Source organism: Periplaneta americana, chromosome 3 (assembly GCF_040183065.1).
Source record: "Periplaneta americana isolate PAMFEO1 chromosome 3, P.americana_PAMFEO1_priV1, whole genome shotgun sequence".
NCBI classification, from domain to species: domain Eukaryota; kingdom Metazoa; phylum Arthropoda; class Insecta; order Blattodea; family Blattidae; genus Periplaneta; species Periplaneta americana.
In genome coordinates this window covers 131,585,272-131,605,314 of record NC_091119.1, presented here as the reverse complement: position 1 = coordinate 131,605,314, position 20,043 = coordinate 131,585,272, and the positions used below count along the sequence as shown (strand labels likewise).

General features: G+C 33.9%; 1 protein-coding gene across 1 annotated transcript in view; it reads left to right on the top strand.

Moving 5' to 3' along the window:
• Hsp110 (heat shock protein 70Cb) overlaps positions 1–20,043 on the top strand; it is a 67,736-nt gene that overhangs the window by 29,577 nt on the left and 18,116 nt on the right. Inside the window, exons 3-9 of the mRNA XM_069821624.1 lie at positions 4,927–5,049; positions 5,539–5,772; positions 8,692–8,936; positions 13,760–13,836; positions 15,049–15,304; positions 15,642–15,769; positions 16,746–17,014. Of these exons, the coding sequence (XP_069677725.1) occupies positions 4,927–5,049; positions 5,539–5,772; positions 8,692–8,936; positions 13,760–13,836; positions 15,049–15,304; positions 15,642–15,769; positions 16,746–17,014 (1,332 nt within the window). The remainder of the gene's footprint in view (positions 1–4,926; positions 5,050–5,538; positions 5,773–8,691; positions 8,937–13,759; positions 13,837–15,048; positions 15,305–15,641; positions 15,770–16,745; positions 17,015–20,043) is intronic.

Below are 20,043 nucleotides of genomic sequence, written 5' to 3'. Positions count from 1 at the left end.
CAGTACCGATAAATCTGTGTATACACTAATAGTAAAATTACTTCATTTCTGTTAGAGTTATAGGAGAGAGCAGAATTAGCTTTGTTGCCAAGACAACTTTTTTAAGACATCCAATCACAGTAGTTTGGTTGTCATGACGACCGTCTTGTGTTTTCTATCAGAATTGATTTTTCTGTTATTTTGGAAGCAGTCTTGTAACAACTCCGTCCCAGAATTACAAGGAACTCAGTTACAATATTCTGAACATGTCACTGTATGCATTGCCAGATTTCGCGAAACTACAATTTTCCTCCTCCTCACTCATCTATAAGACAGTTTTGAACTATTTTCATTGCCAGACAAATTAATTTCGATCATGAGACAGTTAATTTTACTGCAGTTCAATGTACAATAATGTAGGCCCTAACTTTGTTGTATAGCAGTAGTTAATACTAGCAACAACTCAGCATGTTAATTTAAGCTTCTACAACGAGTATGAATGAAATTTTACGTCATTTTGAGAAAATTCAGACCGAATTAATTTTCTTTGTTGTCCTTAATTTGTCTCTAGAATGCTAGATAATGCTTGCTAAATTAAAACATGAAAGTTGTTTTTGGATAAAATATATGTAAGTTCTTTTCTGTGTTGCTTTCAATACTCCACAATAGTAATATACGTTACAAGAGCATTATGTTGACGTTTTCATGGTCGAGGAAAAGATTGAATTTCCGAGAACATGAAAACAAACATACCGCTTGTGTATCGTACATTATTTTGTGCGAAGATCGTTTATTACATACCTGAGAGACGAATTTCTAATTAGTTGCAATGAAATCTCCATGTTGGTTTCTGTTTAATGACTGCAACTTCGGAAAACCAAAATATCTTTCTTCAACATTGTTGCTATAAAATGTTTTCTATGTTTACTATACTCCAGCAGGCCGTGATACACGTCTGTCTTTTTTTTCCCTCAGTCTATAAATGCGAACTTAAACGGTAAGGTTATGTAATGATTTATTTTTCATTTTAATATTTTAACAATATTATTTATATAACATATTGCAGTAATAACATCCGCATCTGGAATCTTGTTGATTTTTTTCACTGCTTCCTTAATGTTACTTGTATCAGGAATGCAATAAGTTTCGTGGAGTAGTAGACTTTACTTAATTTTTGCAAATATTTAAAAACAATAATTAACATTGCAATTTAGGTGAAATTGCAGTGGTAAGTTTCCAATTTATAATTATTACTATGTTAAACGTCTCTAAAAATATGTTAAAAGCCTAAAGCAGTAAAATGAATGTCGCGTTTAAGCGGTAAGAAGATGGAAATTGTTATGTGTGTTAGGTTGGGAATACTGAATATGGTATTTCACACTTACCGCGTATTGGTTCTGTGCGGAAAACAAGCAAATATGCACGATCTCGCACAAACATTATTGAACAGACTTGTTTTTCATCTTTGAATCTTGTGTGAGAATTATCAATTCTCTTTCTAAAGAAGTTAAATGAATCGTTAATAAAGGCTGCAAATTCGTAATGAAAGGAGAAGAAACATAGATAAATGAAATCTCCCTTTCAATGCTTAATAGATCCTATTGAATAATTCGAACGAAACTTCGTGAATATGGTTAATGGTGCAGAAACTTCCTGCATGTGTACAGTATCAGTAAGGGAAACTGCTATGCTTTGTAGACATCCATGCATTTTGCTTCTTTGTTGACTTAAAAAGTAATTGCATCACTGCCTTGTTTCAGCACCTGTTTTACAGTAGCTTGTTTGTTTGAGTGGTTTATTAACTTATGTAAAATAGTAAATGTACTAATTTGTACATTTAAATTTTATGCACTTATTCTAGTACATGTACTACTGTACTGCGGAGAAAATAAATAACACTATCGCCACTTGCAGCATGTAATAGTTCATGTTGATTGCAAGAGTATTCCTCAGTGGTCAGTCTTTCTGGCAACAGTCTGACTGAACTTCTGTTATGCTTCTTTACTCATTTTTGTTAAATTAAAATGTAGTTGTTGAATTAGTTTCTCTGAATGTAAATTTGATAATTAGTTGAAAGAGTTATGATAAAATAATGCATTCTAATTGCTGTCAGATTACTGTCTTTAAGGGTCTGGCATCTCCAGAATGCTATAATAAAACTGTGAGCATAGTCCTTTTTGTTATTCACATGGTGAATGACAATTATCATAATGTTCATACAAACAGTGAAATGCATGGTTGAAAATTTTAAGTTGTCTACATTTCAAAATAACTAGATAGACAGAAAGTGATTGTAATAATGCATAAATCTTGCCTGTTTGGTGCCATGCTTGATTACTCAGGTGGTGTTAACACCAACTTCAGAGATATCATAGTTACATTGTTTCTTAGACCACTTACAAAAAAAATACTACGAAGTTTATCTTCTAGGGAAGATGGTAGTATGGTACTGTAGTTTCTGTTGCTTTTTACTGGAGTGATATGGATGTTTGTGAATTACAGAAAAGTGGTGAAATGATGACAGGAAAAACAGAAGTATATCGAGGAAACCTGCCCCAAAATTCTGTCCACAAATTCTACTTGTGCTTAGTTGATTTCAAAAGTACATTGCAGGTGGGAAATACAGTTAAGACGAACTGTTTATGCTAGAAATCTTGAAGCAAGCTGTCCTTTATTCATCATAATCACCATTGAAGTTATAGTATATTTTTCCAGCTCTGTGGTAGGCGATCAGTTGCATGTTTGTTGGTTCATTATGTCCAGACAATATAGAGACTGCATGATAAGATGGATGGATTACAGATGGAAAATAGGATAAGACCTCAGGCATTTGGGCCACTCATGTGGACCCTGTCTGCTGTATTCAGAACTCAGTTTTGGCATTATGAGAAATGACCAGTGAATTTTGCCTGATGTCTTCTCATTCAGAAACCTGCCTTAAATCTACAACAGGGTTGCCATCTTTACATCCCTTCTGAAGGGAGCCAAGCGAAGGATTCTTATCGCATTTGACAGGGTTTGAACTCAAGAATTTCGGATCCGATCTCAAGCAAAGTAACCATTAGACCACTGAAGGCAATGTGCAAACATTGCTGCATGATAGCATTTACTTCGATAACTGTATGAGGCCTTCGGCTCTGAAAAGGATCATTAAGTTTTGCTAACAGAAAATAATTACAGAAAGATTTACAGAATTGCCCAGTCCCAAAGTCATGACGAAATTGCAGATATCATGATGGGATGCAGTTCTGTTGTCTTGTGAAGGTAAGCGTTCACTACATTGTATCATACTTCTTGGACGAATCACACGCAACTGATATTTTAAGTGAAGTGCATTCACTGTAATGACTCTACTTCATTGTCTCATCGGATTCCTTATCAGCTTTTTAAAACATATGACGTACGATATTGACATTGCTGAAAAGAGGAGTTTTGAGGTTAGGTCTATTAATCATGAGTGTTAGCGAATAAGAATTTGTAATTATTTCATACTTCTTAATTGACGAGGGAGAAACAAAAGATATTGGTTACAAAATATATCTATATGTAAAAACGTCTTGAATACTGTAATGGGAATGCCTTAAATTATATAATTCTTCACAGTTTTCTACAAGCAAAACAAGTTTTCCATCTGCTATTTTTGCGCGACACTGAACATGACACAACATAATAGTAACATTTGAGCAATGAAAATTGATTTATTAAAGAAGGCCATGATCGCACGCATCGGAAAAGTTGCTCATCCGAGAAACGTGGAGAGTTTTACCATGAGCTGATACATGGGAGACGATGTAGTGAACATGGTTACATAACAAAGATTGTCTTTTTCCGATCTGTGCGATTTGTCTGATGAGTGCTATACAATGAAATGAATGCTTACCTTAAGAGAATGTCATATTGTGATAGCTTTGGTGGGTTGTGTGCATATAGTAGGACAAACGTCATCTTTTTTTTCTTCTTCGTATCATGTATTAGGCCTAGTGGCATCTTACGGTTTCACTCCATCATTTCAGCTAATGATCCAAAGATCTTTTTCCTAAAAGATGGTTTATTATTTGGTGCGCTATTCTTGTGGGTGCATTCTAAGAGGTTTATATTTGTCTATAATTTTGAACAAAGAAATATAATTTGGATTGTTGACAGTGGTACCAGGAATTACATGGCTCAATTAGTCCTGCACTTGTAAAAGTACAATGTGCATAGCCCTCACAACATTTTTAGATATTTAGGTGTGGTGACTTTCGTAAACACGACTTTGCATTTTACCTCTTACTATTGTGGATCAAAAGAACGCATCCATAGTTCTTCCATGCATTGAAGGTGTGGCAGGAATGTATGTTCCCTCATCTCGTGTTCATTGTTGATATGCATAACGGATAAAGCTGCAGGAACTTTAGACTGATATGTAGTAAGATTTGCCACAGATTTTTAATTTAAATGGCTGTTTGGTTAATTCATTACACACTGGTGGGTAACATACCATCCTTCGCTGCAATTGCTTCAAGAGTAAACTTCTGGAATGAACTTCATATGCGCGAATAGTTGAACTCATGTTAATATGGAAAGTTAATGCTCTATTAAACACTGTACTGGTCTGAGTCTTGTCAAACTTCAATCCAATTGTTAAAATTAGGAATGTCAGGGTCCTCTACTAGACTCCACTACATACAAATCTCTTTCTTAGATGAACTGTGATTTTAATATGCTTTTATTTTTTGTGATTCAGTTATTTTAGCTGTTGTTCTCAAAACCACAAGGGAGAGAGGAGTGGATCAAGTGAAGTATTTTAAATTTTGTGTTTTTAAAAGCATTTTAATGAAATTGTGCCAATAGCCATTTCATGCTGATGTGCTATTTAAATATGTCACAACCTCTAATCTTTCTTATTTTAAAGTATGCATGCACTAAAGTGAAATTTAATGGTGATTTTTTTCTTTATTTTTGCAGGTCAATTATTTAGATGAGGAACATGTGTTTTCTCCAGAACAGATTACAGCCATGCTGTTCACAAAGCTGAAGGATATTTCAGAAAATGCACTTAAAACCAAAGTTAATGACTGTGTGATCTCGGTAAGTGCACAAACTCTCAAATACTTCTAAAAAGTGCTGGAGAAATAGAAACTGCAAATGGATTTGTTTCATTAAATCACTTGCTCTGATGAATTTCAGAAAATAAGCCAATCTTCAGATAAATAAAACCAGCACTACATAACTTTTCTTCCCTCGATTCTTTTTTCGTTACTCTAAGGATTGAAGCTGCTCTCTCTATTCAGAGCATTTGAATGCAGTTAAAGAATTTGTTGGTGCACTAAACGTAACTGAAGCTTTGTCAATTCAACATTCACAGAATATTTTATCCCCTTTTGGTATGCCTTGTTGGTAGTGGAGCCATTTGTAAATTTTCCGAACAAATTTCTCGTCTGCCATTCTCATGACATAATTTGACATTTATTATATTTTTATGTTGATTTTTGTTGAGCTCGATCATTTGTTTTAACTCTCCTGGTTCTGTTTAATCTTCATCAGTATTAAGAAATACGAACTTTTCTCTGCTTTTAGGTCCCTTCTTTTTTTACTAATGCTGAACGAAGATCATTGTTGGATGCTGCTGCAGTTGCTGGTCTCAATGTCTTGCGTCTTATGAATGAGACAACAGCTACATCACTGGCATATGGCATCTACAAGCAAGATCTACCTGCTCCAGAAGAAAAACCCAGGAATGTTGTGTTTGTAGACTGTGGTCATGCTTCTCTTCAAGTGTCTGCATGCGCATTTAATAAAGGAAAACTTAAGGTAATTTAAAGGAAACTTTTTTCCTTTCTGTACTGTGTACTGTTAATCATAAACATAGTGAATAAAATTAGAAAGTGTTTTCACTCAGCTGATACAATTGTCTGCTGCTGAGGAGTTGAAAGTCAGTGACAGTTTTTTCAGAATGATGGTCTTGAGGCAATTTAATAGCCACCCCCCTCCTAATGCCACGCATATTGACATGCACCCATTTGCACCTCTGCCTACTTTTTGGTGATCATGAAGAAGAACTTTTTTCTAAGGTTGGGGCATCCATTAGGTCGGATTCTGCTCGCCCTGTGTGATAGGATCACAGTCTACTATATACAGTCACGAAGCTTGGGGTGATTTTTAGCATTTCTCGCGATAGTTGCTAGCCGCTGGAGCACTGTGAGTACTAGGAACAATAGACTGTGTCACTGTCATTGCTATCTAATACAGGCCGTAGGGCAGACCATGTGACTCGCTTAACCCGATCACGAAGGGCGGCGTTTCAACCATATAAATTAATTGGAATGCATAAAGAGTAACATATATTTCTCTAAAATGAAGTGTAATTGCATTAATAAAATTTAAAACAATAGTTAGGAGACACTTCAGACAATTCCTTGCGAGTTAAGGTGTAATATTATTTGTGGTGTGAAAATTACGTTGTTCGTATGTGTAATACCTGCCTTTATTTCGATTAAGTATTGCGACATTCTTGTACATTCATTTATGCACGATTCATTAATTTTCAGTTTCACTGCACGAATATTTAGATAAGTTGAAATTATAGGTTATGTTTACTGTACCAGTTGCCCATTTCTGTCTAATTTTAGTGGTCTCCAATGCCCTGCACTACATATGTATGTTATATCATATGGAAATTACAAGTTATGTTTACTATATTTAACTTATATTCCTATATTCGCAATTATACATTATAATTAAACATAATGTCATGTATGACACCCATCATATTCTATTTGTATTTTAATACTACAATTGAGTACTGAATTATTGTATTTATCTACTACTTAAGAGACGAAGTAACACAATCGTAACTAATTTCATAGGAGTGGTATGGTAAATTTTCTGTCTACAATTAAGGAAGGTAGATGTGCTAAATTAAAATCACAATATAAATTCGTTTTTATTGAACCTCAAAATAGCTTCCATTCTAAACTATGTTGATGCGAACAGATTATGTTAATACGTAAAACACATTAAAATAACACAGTTTCGTAATTATTTCTGCAACATGTTATGCAACAAGAAGTAAACAGAACTTATGGATACATTACACTAAATTGCAATGATACGCAATAAAGTTGTAATATAATATTTCACTGAGCTCCATACACTGAAATAGAAAACCCGAACATACATTACGGCTGGTCTAGATCGAAAAGGGATTGACTGTGCCGTATTTCGCTTTGTTGTGAAAAGTTGTGTAAACTAAATGTTCGTTATCGGTTGTAATAACTGTAAATGGCTAAAATACAATAATTTGAATAATAATATGGAACAAGAAGACGTTTGTGGTACTATAAATATTGCAAGAAAAAGAGGTCAAAGTTATCCTTCTTCCGAAAGATCCAGGAAGGTGAGTTTATAAAATATAATAGGTACTTTATGAAAATAATATATAAACCTTATGTATTTCATATTTCAATAGTGGAAGGAAAGTGTTAATTTTTTCAAAAGAATACTATATTGAAAGTACAATACATTTTATCGTCTTCTGGGGAAAGTGTCTGTGATGAGGCGATAGTAGCGATCCTGGTGGTTAGCAACTATCTATGGATGTGTATTTCAACTGTCTAGGTTTGCATATTTAGTAAGTATTGAGCTTCGTGACTGTATACTAGACTGTGATAGGATGACATATGAGTATGGAAGTAGGTAGGGTGGATGAAAATGAAGATGAAGGTGATAATGATGGTGAAATGAGTTTAAAATCCAGATCCAAAAGTTATCCAGTGTTTTCTCTTAATGGGTTGAGGCAGAAACCTGTAAAAAAATCTTAACCAAGCAACTTTTTTCAACCATGATTCGATTCTGGCCCTGCTAATTTCGAAGTCCACTCTGACCACTACTCAAAGGCATTGAACAGTCAGAAATATTTCAGACATTCCATTTGCATCACCCCTGTATGAGCTATTCTAACTATAATGAAGAATATTTAAGCCTGAGATACTCAAGTCTTCACAGAACCTCACAAAGTAAGGAAAAATCTTTATAACTAGTGCCATTTTTTTTAATGGCATGTAGTACCTACCAGTGGTGCAGTTAGCCCACAATTAAGAGTAATATGGCGGAAATGTAAATTACTTTGTCGTCCTTGTTGTCAGTAGTGCACTATGCAGATTTAGAGATTTATATAGCATTAATAGTTACTCTTATCAAACTACATGGGTTAGACCTCTTAATCTGTCTGGCTTCATAAAGTTTGATTTGTTCTCAAAACTGTTCTTTCCAGCATGTTCTTGGTCTCAATATTTTGTATCCTCATTGGTTTGCAACTGTATATATAAATATATATTTGTATTGATATTTCTATGTGGTTTCGTCCTTAGCAGGGTGTGTAGATCAGTTATATGTGTTCTATTTTGTCAGTTATACTATTTATTTCAAAGTCATTTTTATATCTTCATATCTTTTGTAATCAAACATGGTAGAGTATATCTCTCCATAGGTCTGTAACCTTAAATACTGCTCGTGGATGGCAAAGTCATATTTGCAGAATCCGAGGATAATTTACAAATTGCATGATTGCGAGGAAAATAGGAGTATCCCATGAAAACCTATCCAAACAGTCTGTCCACTACATATTCAATCAATATACTAACCAATTGCTAATAGTGTGCCATGTTGTAGCATGTACTATACATACAGATTACTTTTATTCTTTATCTTGTGGTGTTTCTTTTTATTCAGATGTTGGCAAGTGCATCAGATCCTCAGCTAGGAGGCCGTGATATTGACTTGATTTTAGCAGAACACTTCAGCAATGATTTCCAAGCACGATATCGTATTGACCCACGTAGCAATCCTCGTGCTTTCCTTCGTCTTACCAATGAAGTTGAGAAATTAAAAAAGCAAATGTCTGCAAACTCAACTAAGCTACCAATGAACATAGAGTGCTTTATGGATGACAAAGATGTCCACGGTGACATGAAAAGGTAAGATTGTATGCTTCTTTTGGCCGTCTTAATATGGGTATGCTTTGTTATGTAACTATAATGGAAATGTTACGTTATTGTTAGTTTTCATTCACTTTGTATGTTCTGCTGTATAGAGATCGACAAGTTAAATGTCACAGGCGACATGTGGCAATACTGATGAGGTGCGTGCCATTCTTGACTATTTTTGGTGAAATGAAGAATGGCGTTATTTCATTAAAATAATTAAATTGTTTGGATAAAATTAATCTGATGTAGGCATATTATATATAATTGACAATAATAACAATTCAAGTAATAGTGAGTATTCACAAATTAGTCTGATGCGGTGTAGGATAGTGTAACTACCAAGAACAATGAAAGTCGTAGACATTGGAATAGAAATGTGAATAAAAATATAAACATTACAAATACCTTGGCAATATTTATTGACTTTCAGTTAGCATATGACTCTGTTTGGAGAAATAAATTATTACTAAAACTCCAGAAATTAGGTATCTCCAGCAATATGTTCAGATGGATATCAGAATTCCTTAGTCAAAGATTCATTGCCACTAAATTCAATAACTCACTTTCTAGTTACAAACATATCGAGGTCTATCTCAGGGCGCTGTCCTCAGCACAACTTTATTCAATATTTATATAAATGACTTACCCTCCCTATTAGAGGAATCAAACATGAAAACAGCACTATTTGCAGATGATATAGTTTTGTGGACTTCCGGATCTTACAGACATAGAGACAAAATTCAAAATTCTGCTCTTAAAGCTCTAAATCAACTACATGAATGGAATACATCAAATTTGATGACACTCAATTTAAGCAAAAGTAACTACCAAATATTTTCACTCGGTAAAAAAGAAAGAGAATTCAATATCCAATACAAAGACCAACACCTTCCTAGGACTTATGAATCCAAATATTTTGGAGTTATTTTCGATAGTAAGTTAACATGGAGCAACCATTTGAAATACATTTCTGAAAAAGCTCGTAAAAGATTCTTCCTTCTAAAAAGACTAGCAGGAAAGAAATGGGGATGCTCTAGGACTACTTTGAACACTACATACAAAATGTTTATACAGCCAGTGCTGACATACTGCGGAGAAATTTTAATTACTTCACCTTTCATAAACGACATAGAATATGTTCAAAACCAAGCTCTCAGACTCATTACTGGTGGAATCAAAATAACGCCAATAGATTCTATGAGATTCCTCACTAATATTAACAGCATCAAAATGACAATAGAAGAAAAAGCACTGATTCAATATGAAAAACTTATCAGATTACCAGGTAACAATTGGCATTCATACAGTCCTCTTTGCAGATTGAAAACTCAAAAAAACTTTCATATCCATTGTTCAAGAATTAAAACAGAAAATCAATATCCCGAATTTAAAAGAAAACTCACAAATTAAACCAAACCCTTTAACTCTATTAAGTATAGAATATAATCTAAATTTAACAGAAGAAATACTGAAATCAGAAGTAAACACTGAAATACTAAAACAATTGTCTTTAGAGACAATTAATATTAGGTACCCTCCACAAAACTGGCTTCATTTATACACCGACGGATCCTTGATCTCCAGAGAACAAGGTGCAGGTGTTACGTGCTGTCTCTTCTCACTTTATAGATCTCTTGGATATGGAACAACAAGTTTTGATGGTGAAATCATTGCAATAAATGAATGTCTCAGGAATCTTCTATGCCACATCAATAAATTTAAGAATGCGGTTATATTGTCAGACTCCAAAGCAGCTATTCTATCAATCGTCTCTAAACACACACCTTCATCTCAAACAGCAGAAATAACTAAAATGCTCTCTCAATTAATATCACTCAATAAAAGAATTGTATTCCAATGGATACTACCCCATTGTGGAATCCTGGGAAACGAGAATGCGGATGCTTTAGCAAAAAAGGGCAGCACTGCTACTTACAGACCTGTTACTAAATCTATGTATTACTCTGTGAAGAGATTTATTAAATCTACATACTTAGACTTCAACAAACAAAATTTTATAACTCAATCCCAAGGGAAAAAATGGAACTCTCTGCATCAAAATCCACAGGTAATTCCCGATTTACCACGAAAATCGTCTGTAGCTGCATTTAGATTGGCAACAGGCCATGATTGTTTGGCCAAACACCTGCATAGAATTGGAATATATCAGTCCCCTAACTGCCCATTGTGCAACTCAAACCAAGAAATGGATTCGGAACACCTCAAAATCTGTGCTTCCTTGGCTAGTCATGATAATATCTTTGAAAAATATTGGAGTGCAAGAGGTCAAATGACTTTATTGTCAAATGCCTGGCATTAGAAAAAAACAACAACATTACAAATACTCTAGCTGGAGATAAGTGGATAAGCAAGCAAGCTAAATTTCTGAATTTAGAAATGAAGATTTAAATATGGTCAAAATGCTTCCTGCTTCTTATTCACGCACTCCAGCTGACAGTACTGGAAAGACTACTTACTATTGATTCTCTTCTGTAACTTCACTCCTAACATTGATTGAACAGATATGAATCCTTGTAGGAAGTTGCATGGACATAAGAGAGGAATGTGTAAGAGAAAAGGGTAAAACATTGATTGGTTCTGCAATAGGAAGGCTAAGAAAAGTATGGAAAGAAATGTGAAGTTCAGAAAGATAATTCAGTAAAAGTGGCATTGCTAATTAGTAATCATCAAATGCACGATCGTGATAGTACAGTTATGTGCACTGATGAATGAATTAAGGATTGTACCCGTTACACATGTATTACACAATTTCTTTATGTTTTTGGTGGTATTGTAATAATTGAGGCGCTGACATGGGAAAGGTAGTAACTGCCAAAAACAAAATTTTTCAGGGGAAGCAAAAAACAAATTTATGAACACTTTCTCACTTACATTATTACAGAAACTGCTTTAAATGAAAGGCATACACTCATTTTTTGTAACATATGAAATTTGAAAAGTCTGGCACAGATTTATCTGTGAAATCCTATTTTATTAAAATACAACATTGAAATCACTCCTTAGCCAAACTGAGAATTAACGATATTTATACATTATGCACAAATTTTTCGGTAAAATGCATGATACTTTTCATCGAGGAAGTCTAACATAGATAACAAGTCTCTCTTTTTGGCATCAGGGACGACTGGTCTTCTTTCAAGGCGTTGCAAGCACTGCAAGTTAGTGATTGACTTTAATGACTGTCCTTTCTTAAAAATCCCGTGCTCTGTCCACATTTCAAGGTCATTAAATGACTGTCTTGTTTTTATAAGAGGAAAATCAGCTCTTGAGAGTCTAATCCAGTTGAGGGTGCTGATTTTGATAGGAGTTCTATTCAAAAACTTGTCACATTCTGCAGAAAAGTCGAAGAAATCCTCATCCTTCATCATTATTACATTATTAGGCTCTACCTCTTCTGGAACCATGGTCTTGCATCGTTTTTTTTTTCTTTTCTCTATGATGCCAAATTCCCTATCACATGGTATGTAGGAATGTTCTGAAACCAGGAATTTCAAGTCCACTGAATCAAAATGTTTCTTGGCTATAATGTAAATCAGGACCATTAGAATCATCCGATTCTTATTTTGCCCTACACAGTTGTCAGCCCATATTTGTCTAGACACACTCTGATGTTGTAAAAGGAGTTACTACTTTCTCCTTGCCAACAGCTGTGCACATAAAACTTACAACATCTAGTGACTACATTTCCAACTTCGTTTCATTACATACGGACATACTACCTTCTCTGTGCCATTGGCATGGCCATTTACTACCTTCTCAATGAAAAACCTAAAAACTCGAATTTTTGGCAGTTACGACCTTTCCCATGTCAATGCCTCAATTGTCTTCAATTTCAGTAGCATAAAAAAAGGTAGTTTCTACATCTTAAGGGAGCTGTATATTAATAAATTAATAATACAAGTGCTTTTCCTCCCACTTCGAGCGTAATTATATTTGTTTCTTCTTGCTCCTCTCTTTCTCATGTAGCATATTCCTACTATTGATACAAACCAAACAAGATGGTTACAGTCTTTAACTTGCCAATCCTTTTTTTGTAGATGACTAAAATATGGGCTCTGTATTTTCTTTTTGTATTAAGCGTCATTATTGAAAAGTATGTGGTATCCTTCATGTAAACGACGAAACCTCTTAATACGAACTTGAGGTTACATGACTCTTGATTTTAGCTAGATTAAAGGAAATATGTTATTATACATGCTGTTTGTTTTTGGTAATGACTTTAATGATGGAATTTATTTCTAATTTACTAATACAACAATTTTGTTAAAACAATATTCCTTACAAGTTAACCATTTTATGTAAGTGAAAAGCAGCAGTACAGTAGAACCTCGATAATCCGAATGCACTATAGAATGTACGTACAGTATCGGAAAGTATAGAAAATGAAAGAATACTAGAAAAGATCAAATGAAGTTCTCTCCTCTACCTGCAGTGGTATGTAAATCTGATAATAGGGAATGTTAAGTAGACACGAAAGACAATGATTTCTACACTGTGTTATATTTATAGTCGTGTATAACGGTTTTTTAAGTTGAGGTAGAATAATTCTGTATATATTTGATAATCTAAACTACCCCCAGTCCCAATTAGTTCAGATTATCAAGGTTCTACTGTTTCCGCAAATTGATACAAGCAACCATGTCTCAGCTAATTGAATATCCAAAGGAAACAGTGATTCATGTAAAATTTGTGGTGAACAGAGACGATTACAACAAATCTTCTAATGATTTTGATTTGTGCTATATTATGGATTACTTTTATATGTCCTTAAATTTATGTGTTTCTGTTTGTAGACCTGACATGGAGGAATTGTGTGCCCACTTGTTTCAGAGAGTTGAGAAGACATTGCGGAAGTGTTTAGAAGATTCAAGTACGTACAGATTTACCTTTTTGGTTTTTTGTTGTAGTGAACAGAGGAGGACAAACTTTGTCTTAGATACTTCTAATGAGAGAGAGAGAGATTTTTCTTTTTTGTTTTTTAATCATATTAGATTGTCAGATTTTTTTTACGTGATGGCATGTTGATTCTGATGAGTTTGGCAGAAATGTAACTGAGAGCAGCAGCAATTAAACGTTGCTTGGGTACTGCATGAACAGTCAGTACAAAATGAAAGATGACTTTATGGTGTGTTGTTTGTGCTAGTCACCAATGGTTCCTCCCTTCCTTTTCAAGATGAAAATTAGAGAATTATTACAGTGAATGATGAAAGGTACCAGCAAATGCCCACAGATGTTATTCAGAGCTGCACTAAGCAGGAATGGCATTTGCCAGAGACGTACTGCAATTCTAGAGAAATTTTTTTACTTTCTCGCTTTGGCAATACAAACTGGCCAAATCGATCTCCATACATAACAGGTTCTCACTCTCTCGGGTGTTTGTGTCTTTTTACTATGATGTGTGTTTTTTTATGTATGTTTTGTGTATGATGTATGTGTTTTTATTGCCATGTATTGTGAACAATTTCCAGGCAAAATTGCAGAAAATTATCAGATACAGAAGGGATTACTTGAAGTTATCATTTTCAAAAAATAACATGCCATTAAATTGCATTGTTCAAGCAATATCCTGTATTATTTTGATATTTTGTAAACCTTGTAGTCGCTTCAGAACAGCATGCTGAAATTCGTCAGAACCAACTGCCGATATTATATGTACATACACATCTACATATTTATTTAATTAAATGGATAATAACTGCACAATACAAATTTGTTATTGATTATTTGGAATAAAGATAGTGTTTGAATTTGCATTGCAAAAAGTGATAGGTACTTTTTTTTAATGAAGTAATTTACAACAGAGCTTTGATTTGCATTTGAATGTCATTATTTCGCTGTGTTAAGCAGACCTCTTTTCTTGAAAAGACTAAAGTAATAGTTACATTATAATAATCTGAGAAGTGTTCCAATGAGACTGCATTCAAGCTTGGGTTCGATTCCTGGTTGGGCTTATTAAATAGTTCGGTTTTCTCCTGAGGTTTTCTTTAACTGTAAGGCGAATGTTAAAAAAAAAATCGTATCATAATGTATTTTACTGCAGTAATTCTCATTTCTTGTTCTTCTTTTTTTTTTTTTTAATTAGAATTACGTCCTGATGAAATATATTCTGTGGAAATTGTTGGAGGTTCAAGCCGAATCCCTGCTATCAAACATTTAATTGAGGTTGTGTTTGGGAAGCAGCCAAGCACAACTCTGAACCAAGATGAGGCTGTGGCAAGAGGCTGTGCTTTGCAGTGTGCAATGCTGTCACCTGCAATCAGGGTTCGTGAGTTCAGCGTTACAGATATTCAGAATTACCCCATCAAACTGGTGTGGGATGCTTCAATGGGAGAGGACGGGTGAGTTACAACATTGTGCACAATTGATATAAGTTGCTGTAATTTTATTTTAAATCTGTTCGCAGTTTTTTTTTTTTCTGTTCTTAATTAGTGTGTACTAATATCTGCAATGATATCTTTCTTGAGCTTTCCAACCCACCTTTAAAACTTGCCTGTTTGCATTGTCCTTTAGGAAACAATTTTAGCTGAAAGCAGTTTTAGATATGGGATAAGTTATTACTTGAAAAATTTGGGGTCTTTTCTCTGGTGTATAATTAAAATATAATTGAGACATGGTCCACCATTCCATGAGAAGTGTTTTTATCACTTACATGACATGAAATATCTTTGTTGACAGAGAAATGGAGGTATTTTCGCAGAACCATGCTGTCCCATTCTCAAAAATGCTCACATTCTTTCGCAAGGAACCATTTTCTATGAAGGCATTTTATGCTGGTAACATTCCATATCCTGATCCTTACATAGGTGAGTATGGTTCATATATCAGCAGAAATTAAAAACAGTACTATCATCCTTAAAATATTCTCCAGTAATCACTGTGAAAACCTGCTGAATTATTGTTTTCAAAGTCCACCATACCCTCTGTTACAGGCTGTAACATAATAGAAATTTGCCACACAGACCTCATTGTAGGTACAGTGGAAACTCAATCCTAACACACTGCCAAATGTACATACATTACCTGAAAGCATAGAAAACTATAATTTTTTTCGTTAAATGTAATTGTATTGAATGTACATAAGCTGAGTTGTTTTAGTGCTTTTATTGTTTAGTTAAATACAGTATTAAGGTTAATTTTGTTTCTACTATTCTGTATGTTTTAACTGTTCGTTTGATTTTTATACTTCATATGTTGGCTTCTACAACAATTTTATATTTGTACTACTGTACAGTATTTTTTTAAGTTCAGATAGAGTAATTTCATGTGTTCGATAATCCGAACTACCCACAGTCTCAATTAGTCATTAGAATGTGATGTTCTTGATTTACATGCATTAAGGTAATTAATTTTTTGCACTCTAAAGAATGAGATATTTGTGAAGCAATGATTTTAAACTTTTTATATTGTGAAAGAGTGATGGAACGGAGAAAAATTCTCTCCGGCGCCGGGATTTGAACCCGGGTTTTCAGCTCTACGTGCTGATGCTTTATCCACTAAGCCACGCCGGATACAATCCTGATGCCATTTAGAATCGTCTCAGATTAAGCTCCATCTGAGACGATTCTAAACGGCGTCGGGATTGTATCCGGCGTGGCTTAGTGGATAAAGCATCAGCACGTAGAGCTGAAAACCTGGGTTCAAATCCCGGCGCCGGAGAGAATTTTTCTCCGTTCCATCACTCTTTCATCATGTAATGACGCAGAATATCTGCATGGAAATATCATATGTACTTTGGTACATCAAAATATATATATTTTTATATTGTATTTGCTATTCCAGGTCAGTTCATTGTAAAGGATGTGAAACCTTCTGCAGACGGCGAAAGTCTAAAAGTTAAGGTAAAAGTCCGTGTGAACTTACATGGGATATTAACAATAAGCAGTGCGACATTAGTGTTAAAACAAGATGCTTCAGAACAAGATTTAAATGAACAAGACAACACAGGGTCAGAGGCAATGGAGACAGAACCACAGAAGAATGAGGCTAATGGAACCACAAATCAACAGGGACAAACTGAGAATTCACAGGAAAATCATATTGGTAACGAGGTAAGAATACATACATACATACATACATACATACATGTTTTGCTCATGGGCAGGTCTTTCACTGCATCGTCTTCATATATGATCTACATATTTTAATGTCGACTATCAACTGATATCTTCTTCTGCCCCGAACTTTTCTCCTATTCATCATTCCTTCCAGTGCATCCTTCAGTAGGTAGTTTCTTCTCAACCAGTTACCTGACCAATTTCTTTTTCTGTTTCTGATCAGTTTCAGCATCATTCTATCTTCATCCACTCTTTCCAACACAACTTCATTTCTTATCCTGTTTGTCCATTTCATATGGTAAGATTGTGGGTATATATTTGAGCTGTTCGGGTGAAGACAATATTAAGTGACATTTTCACATAATTATATGTTATTCATGAAAATAATGTTACGTTGCATGCTATTTGTCTTTTGTATGTGAGATGTTTTATATTGAAGTTTCAAATGTTGGCAGTACATGTCAGTGCTACTTGAGCTTGAGTTTTTCAAACATTAAAGTTACTGTATTTCAAAAGGTAGTTTTAGTTGCTTAACATTGTCTTCACCCGAGCTGCTCATTTTCAATTGCTGGTAAATCAACTTCCATCATATATTCATTTTGTTCTTCTACATGATTTAGCCAGCTGCTGGTTTCACCATATCCATGAGACAAGATTACATTAAAATTGATCACTCTTTAATTTTTGTGGTTACCCTGTGTTTTGTATTGTTAGGTTTTAATTTGTAAATTCTTTGAGGAAATATCTGCATATATTCTTTGTAAGTGTATGTGCCAGTTTGATGTTCTAGTATTTAATCTTCATAAATTGAAAGTTGCTAGTTACCATGTAATTTTTTCATTTCAGCTATGTATATCTCTCGAATATTTTGTTGTTCAGTTAGACAGTTCAGTATTTTGATCTGTAAATTCGTGTAGGAGCTGCCATATTCATTTAAAATTTTATTATAGCTTCTCACCTTGACTTGTAGTGTCACAAAATGTTAACTTTCTACTCCATATTTTTATTAATTCATTAAGCTGTCTGATCAAAATATTTATGTTAATTTAATTTTATTCAGCATGTCCATCTTCAGGGTGTCTACTGGTAATGAAAGTAACTAATTTAAGTAATTGGTAACGAAATGAAACAAATTAAAAATATTTGAATAATAATAATAATAATAATAATAATAATGATTTATTTTAGCTGGCAGAGTTAACGCCATAAGGCCTTCTCTTCCACTCAACCAGCAAAAAGTATATATACATATGCATGAACGTACAAAGATACAAATAATAGTGGGTAACGAAAATATGTATATTGTTCTGCTTCACTTATTTAATCTTGGTGCTGTGTGTAACTCGCGTGGGTGTCGATTTTCACTTTTTTGCGCGTTTTTTTAAAGTACTATACTGTATTTTCTCGAATACCCCATTCCCTCGAATAAGCTGCTCACCCCACTTTTGGAAGGCCAAAAAATATATATATAAAAAAACTAAAACACGAGTTACAAAAGTAAAACTTTCGACATATGTATTCACGACAAATTAAAAACATTTAAATCAGTTAATAATAAATCAATTTTATCCTGAAAGAGGACACATTTCATACTCACCCTATGCACACACAATGCACGCATGTCAGCAGTTTTGTTTAATTGGCTGTTTATATGATGTACTGCAATATTAAAAGCAAGAGTCATGATTTTCATGTTCCTCCTTATCTTTGATAATTTTAAGTTATTCGCTGTAAATAAAGGATCGCAATCGCATACCTTTAATGGTACTCATTTTCAGAATTGAAAATATAAGACACACAAACTATACACTAATCACACTTGAACTTGATTCTGACACATGCATTGCTAATCCAAATGCCATTTAACTATGTTAATAATTGAAATACCCGTGCGGGTAGGTAATGACATGTGCTACCACTCCAGGAGTTGTGTGGGAGGAAAATCGGGCAATTTTGCCAATTCGAGAAAATATGGTATACTCTCAGGTCCATCTACTGACAAAGCAGTGAAGCTTAATTTAAAATACTAGCACTATTATGAAATCACTTAACTCCTTTCTCTGTGAATATACTTTCAAAAATGCGCTAAAAGTGAAAATCTGAGCGAGTCACGAGGTTTTGGAATTAAGGAAACTACATGCGAGTCTAATAAACGTAGTGTAAAAGGCTAGTAGAGAAGTTGTCTGCATGTCCATTGAAATGATCAGAGAACTTAAGAAACAAGTCTGATGACAGATTATAATATGATTGAAATGTGATTAATGATTTATCATGTTTGAGTATTATTAAGTTATAGTAACTAAAAAGTAACTAATAGTTTTTTTTTTCCAGTAGACACCCTGATCGTGAATCAGTGTTATCTTTCTTTCATTTAAGTATTCAAATTGTTTATTTTTGTTACGTTACCAGTATCTAATTTATACAAAGATATTTGTTTGTTTTCTATGAATAAAATTACGTATAACAGTTGTCAGCAAATGAATTCTAAGGCCTTTGAATTTTTGTGTTACTTCTTTCACTATTAACTGGATTGCATAGGACACTTTGTAAAATAACTAATAGTTTCTTTTCTTCCAGTAGACACCCTGATCATGAATCAATGTTATCTTTCTTTCATTTAAGTATTCAAATTATTTATTTTTGTTACGTTACTAGTATCATTCTATATTTGTAGGTTTTCTATGAATAAAATTACATATAACAGTTGTCAGCAAATAAATTCTAAAGCCTTTGGATTTTTGTAAGTGTTACTTCTTTCACTATTAACTGGATTCCATAGAACACTTTGTATCACATGCCTCAACTTCTTGACTTTAAATAGCTTAAAATTGTATAAAATACTTGTAATATTGAATTCTGATAACGGAAAATCTTTTTTGTTAGTGTGACTTAAAATTGTATAAAATAATTGTAATATTGAACTGATTACGGAAAATCTTTTTTGTTAGTGTGGTACATGTGCTCAAGTGGCAGTTATTTTCTGTACACTAGGTCAAAATGAAACTGGCCGGCTTCAAGAGACC